This window comes from Zingiber officinale, chromosome 8B, assembly GCF_018446385.1.
Source record: "Zingiber officinale cultivar Zhangliang chromosome 8B, Zo_v1.1, whole genome shotgun sequence".
NCBI lineage: Eukaryota > Viridiplantae > Streptophyta > Magnoliopsida > Zingiberales > Zingiberaceae > Zingiber > Zingiber officinale.
Window position 1 is genome coordinate 20,788,821 of NC_056001.1, and position 7,598 is coordinate 20,796,418.

The window sequence follows — 7,598 nt, forward strand, 5'->3', positions numbered from 1 at the left end:
TGGGGTGACTACTGACGGGATGAAGACCTCAATCTTGCAAAACAAAACCAAACTTGGGAAGGAGTCTTTGACGTTGGCCCTTCGACGCTCAAGTTAGGATCAGGAAGAGAGAATGAGTAATCCAGAAATAGCTAAATCTTGCCTTTCCTCATACCTGGTGTACCCTTTTATACATTTCTTTGTGATCATTCATTTACCCTTATTTAATGATATTAATTGTCAGATGAAAGCTTCTTCGTCTTGACTTTCGTGCATTAATGATAGATGAGTGTTCTTCTTTGTCTTAGTTTCTTCGTATTTAATAATAGACGGAGTGTTTTCTTTTATTTTCTTGTCCTCTCCTGTGTAATGACATTCCTTGAGTCGGACGAACGGTTCGAGCAGCTCATTTTCCTATCAACTGAAACAACCAACTACGGATTTGTCCTTTCATCCGACTGGCCCATGCCATTCGTCTGACCGACCAAGTGATCCGCTTGGGATAACCAGACAACCACTTTTGACCGAGACTCTTTCCGTAAAACTCGACATTGATCACCTTGACTTTGACCGATACTATGTCAACTGACCCGTGACAGATAGACTCTTCCTTATCGCCACATCAAAATTCATATTAAATATTGAGTTATTTCCAAATAAAATTTAATCACAAATATAGTTTGTTAACTATATATATATAAAATTAAATGTTAACTACACTTCAAACAAATTTATAATTAACCAAATTAAAATCTGACTTTGTGAAATACACAAGATTAAAATTAATCTGAAACATGTTTGATAACATAATCTTATGAAACCTTTTCATATCCTTCATGCAAATGTCTAACAAATCTACGCTCTTTGCACTACAAAGCTTTATAAATCTTCTTCGCGTCTAGTTCTCCAAAAGTTCATTTTCTCATCTCGCAACAATTTTTAGTGCAACAACAAAAGTTAAGAGAAAACCAACAAGTTTCTCATCTCGCAAATCATGACTCTGCAAACTACTAAAGGCGATCACTATTAACACAGTTCTGGTGAGGACGATTAGAACCAAGAATTATGCTCCATCAAAATCTATGAACTAATTTAATGACTCGCCCAGAAGATGAGCATCAGAATAGAGGATGATTCACCGTCTTCTGGGTATCTTTGGCGTGTGGATCCTTGAGACGTTCCGTCGTGCACAGCAACCGATGAAGTACACAAATGACTAAGCCACACAAAGGGTAAACAAAGCGTCGTATCAGTTTGATATCAATGCAATAGGCATCAGATGTAACATAAGACATCAGCCTAGAGAAGGGCAAAATCAAAAGGCCAGAAATATCAAATGGACCTTTTTTTTAAAAAAAATAAATTAATTAAATGAACACCCCTTAATGATTATACCAAAAATATCTCTTTGATACAGTACTATTGTAACAGCTATGAAAAACTGCTACAACGTATAAAAACTATTGAGTAGCAACTACAACGTTAAGAAACTAAGAAATAGTTACTATAACGTGTTTAGAATGAATTTATGATTATAAGATTGTAGCTACTCATAATTATTTTTACAACCGTTTTAAAGTAATTGTAATAAAGTTTAAATAATTTTAATCAAATTGATAGATAATATTTTGATATAATAGTGTTTAAAGACCCTAAACTTTAAACCTTAAATTTACCCTTAATATATTGTAATAATTATTGGATAGCTTTTACACATTCTAATAGCTATTGGGTAACTTCTACATAATGTATATCCTAAATTATAAATCCTAAATTCACCCTAAACATGTTGTAGCAGTTATTGGGTATTTAGGATAACATTGAAGAGACATTTTTTTTTAAAGAAACGCCCTTTTGATGATTTATAAAATTTGGAACGCCCTTTTGATTTTTGCCCCAAGGCAAAAGCACTGAAACCAATTTAAAATTTTAGAATGGAACTTCACAAACTTACCAGCACAACAAACAGAATCACATTAAAAATTGCAACAATTCTCCACTCCATCTTCATGTATTGTGCAACTCCAGCCCTACATTGAAGCACAGGAAATTATGCTATCGTACTGGAAACTAAACAAAAGGGAAAAAAATCTCTGGGGAATGTTTAGAGAACTAGCTTGCAAGAGTCGCAGTCATAACACTTGATACTTCGTGCATTTTTATACAGTTTGCAGTCCTTGTTCTTGCTCACAGGATGATAGCTAAGGTCGTAGTAGGAAGCATTTACTGCAGGATATCCACACCTGAAAATAAGAGGAAGCATCTGTGGTTGCGCAAAGAAAATAAAATAGGTGCTACACTAGAGGGAGGTAAAAACAGCTGCAAATTCAGGGTAAAATCTGAAGATTGTTATAAAATAAATTTCAACTTTTCCTTTTAAAAAGGAGCCAAATTTGCAGCCTAATTCACATATAGAAAAGAAAATGCCACTGCAATAGAAGTGACAACATAAACAAGCCGCGTTATAGTTATAGTTTTAGTTTGCAATTAAATAAAATGTCCAAGTGTATCTTCATCATCATCATTCCGAAGATGCGTTTGCCCCAATTATTTGGGGTCAGTTTTTTCTATTACATTGACAATGTTTTCTTTAATTTTATGCTTACCAAAAATAAATTTCCTATCGACCAGTAAAAATATTTTTAAACTTCCACAAGGGAGTAAAAGGAAGTATAATGTTAAGAATATTTAATCAGAGTTTTACAATTTCTAATATGCCTGCCTTTGACCACTTGAAATCTTCCCCTCAGTGTTCCAAAACGGTCTGTTGAGTGTCTTATAGACAGAAGAGTTGGAATATGCATTGAAAATATGTATGATCGTTTAAGGATTATCATATCAATAAGCATCAAGAATTTGTATAAGAACCAGAATGCAGTAAAAAAACAAATAAAAGTGGCAAATCTTACTCTGATGGTGGCCTACAGCACCCGGCCTCTATAGGGGTTAATTCTGCTAGTTTATATTCCTTGAGAGTCTGGCAAATGTTGAGATGGGTGAGAAAACCTCCTGGAGTTAAACTTTTCTAAGACCAGAATGAGACGAACCTTGAATCTTTTTGGCAAACTGTTGCACTCCTCAGATTTGACTAGGCAACTTCTTAAATGCCTCCAGTGTTTGCTATCATTGAGCTTTAAATACCATTTTTATTCAACAGATAGTGGACAGCCAAACGACATACATGCCAATTCATGAAAAGTAAGAGTTACCTGCTTTAAGAACCAAGGACTGTAATCTTGAAGATGGTACTCCTTGTACCTACACAGTCATTTAATATGAAATGACTAGTGCAATATGTGATCCATTTAACTGAGATGGAAATTAGAAAGCTCCCTGAGTTTATAATCTCTATAAATTGGAGAAAAAAACCTATTTCGCGTTATATATAGGATTCATGATAAAATTCTAAATGTAGAATACCAATTTGTATAAACCCACCAAACATACACTAATAACTCTAACACCTCTTACAATAACAAAGATACTAGTTGAACCAAAAATGAATCTTTCTAAATTCAATATTAGAAACTACTGCAAAGTACTTAGATGTCATTCATAGTCAGTGGATGTCATTATTTCTCCCTTCTCTTTTATTTCTTTTTTTTGACATTGCATTCTTTGTTCATTTTGAATTAAGCAGAAAAGATTAAGTTAATATTAACAGAGAACAAGTTTTCTTACCTCAGTCCATTTACAGCATGACCTGAACCGCTATTTGTTATGATAAACCTAAACATTTTATTAAATTAAACATCAGGATCCAGTTTTAAATGGAAAAAGAATGACTAAACCAAAGAAGTAAAGAAGATGAATAACGACAACCGAGTTTAATGTTTCTTTTTGCCAAGTTCCATATTCCACTATCTAATCGAGTAAGAATCTGTTGAAGCCACCAGACTTCCTATTATGCAATGAAAACTCATACTAACATGGTTCTTGAATGCTACAAGCAATAATCAAATTGAAGTGTCGTGCATACCAAAACATTAATGTTTTTACACTGAAAGTTCTGTGGTTAGCATTAACTGAAAGTGCTACAGCAGTATTGTACACTGGGATTTACAAGGTTTTGTTAAAAATTCGGAATTTGTATAAACCAGAAGATCTTCTCAAAATTCAAGTGAAGCCCCATAAGGAACTAAAAGCTTTAGATCCTTTTTGCTAAATTATTTAGGTGTAAATAATAGTAAATACATTACAACTTGTATAAAAAATATGCTTAGACAAGTTTAAAGCTTTCACTGAGTGATGCCTATGCCTTTTTGTGATGTGCATTGAGTTTGAAAGAGAGAAAATTGAAACTTTGGCTTAAACCAAATTGCTCAATCCATTTGACAGGCATGCAGATGATAACAATGCAAATGAAGTGGGCATATCACAGAATGTACAAACATATAACTAGAAAAGCATAGACGGAACATGCCTAACAGAAATAGAATACCATTGTACATTAGATATAAGGAGCTTCAACGAGTAACCTAAGCCACTTATTTTAGAAAAGAAAACTTTTTTCATCTTTATACCAGTGTAAAAGATGTTACTATCACAAAAACATTGCAGCACATAGCTCTCATTTTTATTTATCAGTTTCTGGATTGAACAGACTTCATAACTTAATTAAACCATGTTACTGATACCAATACCACATATAATCCTCAAAACAATGAAAGAAATTTCTTGGACTATGTTATAAAATGGCAATTACTCTGAAGGCATGTTACCAACAAAAGGACTATTATATAAAATTGATTTTAGCTTCCAGATGTGAATAGAGAGGGAAAAACATTAGTTCAATTTTCATTAACAATTTCTTTTGATTTACAAAATCAATGACTACTTCCCAAAGTAGAAATTCAGTGACTGAAAGGGTAAGAATAGTATCTTCCTTTACAATAAATCATGGAAATCCTTTGATTCATCAAGAAGTAGGAATAGTTGCTTATCGTAACTGAGATAATAAATTGAATAGTTAATATAATACTTACGCAAGAACAGTGGAAACCATGATCGCAATCAAAATCAAGCACAACATGACAAGATACTAAAATTTCAATGTCAAGGTCCAACATAGAGCATAATGGGAAGAGAGATAAACAATTGATCAATTGGACAACTTGTAGCCAATCCAAAGGATACCACCCAGAGAAACACCACAACATTCTTCCAAGCTCCCAGGAAACCAATAAATGATCTACAAAATGCATAAGATCAACATTAATATTGAAAGTATGATACGATATCACATCTTAAAAATGGGACAACCAGACCAGTTAAAAAATGGAAGGTGACTCACATTAAAAGAATCGATGCACCAAGACCCATGACAGGAAGGGTCAACGACCTTCGGCATTGATCATGATGGACGCCCATCCATATTCCAAAGAAAATTACTCCTATTCCTAATATCTGAAACACAGGAACAATCGAAAACCATCTCATTCCTCATTATTGACAGCTAGAGGGAAGAAGATCCCTCTGCTAACCTATTTAATTTTCCAATATGTTTGTATTTAAACAAATTATGATTTTGAGTAGACGAGGAACAAGCAAGAGATTCTAGAAGGAAAATACAGTTTGTTTAACCAAACCCTAGAGTTCATTACTAAACAAGAAAAAGACGAGGAGCGATTTTGTTGAAACAGGAAGCACAATCTTTCAACCAGCAGAAGAAACCTAATCTTCCTTCCTAGATCATTGAGCATTCAAAAAACTAAGTAGAAATGCGAAGGTAAAGCTAATTTTCAACCATGGTGAGGCAGAACAATCGCGCATAATGCGAAGCTATACTCGTGACTAGGGAGACAAAGGGGCGTAGAACATGCAGCTGAGGCGCTTACCATGGTGAAAAAGTTGATCCACCTGATGACAAAGGTGCTGGTGCTTGTGCTCATGTTTCCCAACCGCACCTGGCCCTTCTCCCGTTGGTGAAGGTGCTCTTGACTTAGTATCCTGGAGACGAAGCAGGGACGAAGAAGAGAGAAGGGGCACAGGATTGCAGACACAGACGGTCGGAGAGAAGAAGCCTAGAGATCTCCAGTGAGGGGGCAATGAGGGCGGCGGTGGATTTAAGGCTGGGCAAAGCTAATACTAATAGTGAGATGCTGCAGTGAGGCCTGACAAAAGTTCGAGGCTGTGTTCCGTTTAAAATCAACCTTTACAATAAATAAATAAATAAAACTAAATTCAGAGATTATGGAGTTATTTTATTTAGAGTTTTTAATTTTTATTAAAAAGTAAAAAAAAGAAGAAGTTAGTATTCGTTTATTAACATATTTAAAAATTTATTAGAAATAAATATTATATTTTTATATCAAAAGATTATGGGAACCCTCATAAGAGTATCGTTTTGCTTTGTTTTGTTTTGTTTCTCCTTCTCGGTTCCATTAGAAAATCAGTTTGCGTCTACTAAATTGATACCCGCCAGTGGGGTCCATTTAAGTGGACGATGCTCGTGAGATGGATGGGTTGGCAGGCAAAGTTCTGGGGGACGACGTCGGGGACACGAAGCATCGTTGAGACTTGATAGAAGAAATAGTGACTGCGGAGTGTACGAATCCATGGGAGTGTGAAGAATCTGGACGTAGAAAGCCAGGGGCGAACAAAGAAAGGTAACGAGGAGTCTTCTCCCCGTTGCCCTAATCCTTTTCCCCCTCTTGTCCCCGTTGCCCTAGTCCTCTTTTATATCTGCAACTCCAAACTGATCATTAGTTTATTATTAACTCAATATTTTTGTAGCGTGATGTCGATTTGGTACCAGATATTTCCTTTGCAAAGAAAATATCCATTCTTTGAATTGTATCTTCCTCTAAGTGCATACATGGTTTAGAATTTTTAGGTCAATCCAATTTAAAGATTCTTTTTGTATAACTATTATTCTCTGGAAAAAAGATGCATATGCCTTTTCTACTCATTGCAAATTTGCATTTTGAATCATGGTCCTGTGGTACTTCTTTCCTATGTTACTTGAACTCGTGTGAATATCCTCCATGGGTGTGGATTTAGGTGTATGACATGATTGTTTAGATTTTTATTGTACACATGATCAATAGAGTTGGCAAAAGGAACTGCGCTCACCCTTAGCATTCTCGCCAACTTATCCAATGACAACACGAAGGAGATAAATCAGGGGTGACTACTAGTTCTTGAAATAGTGACTGACGCATGAAGGAGACATTTACTTTGGCTATGCCGAAATTCGAACCTCATACCTCAAGTTGATGCACCTCATGTGCTAGCCACTAGACCATCCTAAGGACCACATAGTGTCCATAGGGGGAGTACATGAAAAGTGCAAGTCAGATACATGCTCTTTATTATCATTAAGTTAGGAAGAGTATTTCAGAATATTAGAATCACTAACAATAGGTGATGTGGTGGATATGGAAACTCACACGTGACATGGCTCGGTCAAAGGTCTTGGTCAAAAGTCAAGCATAGGTGGAGATCAAAGCAGATCCCTCACGACTTTGTTCACCAGTCTCCTTTGATTCGACCAACTCGAATCCTCTAGTTCAGGCAATCCGATTACTCCTATTTGGTCTATAAACCTCTTCGACTTGACTCCTTCGAGGTGGTCCACTAGACTCCTCTGTTTCGATCAACCCGACTACTCCTACTCA

At 35.5% G+C, this 7,598-nt stretch overlaps 1 protein-coding gene across 2 annotated transcripts; it reads right to left on the reverse strand.

The window, feature by feature from the left end:
- Positions 1-737: 737 nt before the first annotated feature.
- On the reverse strand, positions 738-6,108 carry LOC122017667 (tetraspanin-10-like). 2 transcript variants are annotated; one of them, XM_042575335.1, is made up of 11 exons: positions 5,817-6,108; positions 5,273-5,385; positions 5,116-5,170; positions 4,861-5,020; positions 3,661-3,708; positions 3,189-3,237; positions 3,027-3,110; positions 2,889-2,956; positions 2,097-2,222; positions 1,934-2,009; positions 738-1,195 (listed from the first exon to the last, which is right to left on the reverse strand). In XM_042575335.1, exons 2-11 carry the CDS (start codon positions 5,327-5,329, stop codon positions 1,115-1,117), a joined length of 804 nt encoding a protein of 267 aa, XP_042431269.1. In that variant the 5' UTR covers positions 5,330-5,385; positions 5,817-6,108; the 3' UTR covers positions 738-1,114. The 2 variants fall into 2 exon arrangements, with proteins under 2 accessions (XP_042431269.1, XP_042431267.1); XM_042575333.1 differs by having other exon boundaries at positions 4,965-5,020; positions 5,817-6,107.
- Between the last annotated feature and the right edge of the window lie 1,490 nt (positions 6,109-7,598).

Coding starts and splice junctions, on each gene's coding strand:
- LOC122017667 (XM_042575333.1), bottom strand. CDS start 5,870: ATGAGCACAAGCACCAGCACCTTTGTCATCAGGTGGATCAACTTTTTC. Junction 5,171..5,272: donor GGTGCATCGATTCTTTTAAT/GTGAGTCACCTT, acceptor TGCATTTTGTAG/ATCATTTATTGGTTTCCTGG. Junction 2,957..3,026: donor GTTTGCCAAAAAGATTCAAG/GTTCGTCTCATT, acceptor AACATTTGCCAG/ACTCTCAAGGAATATAAACT.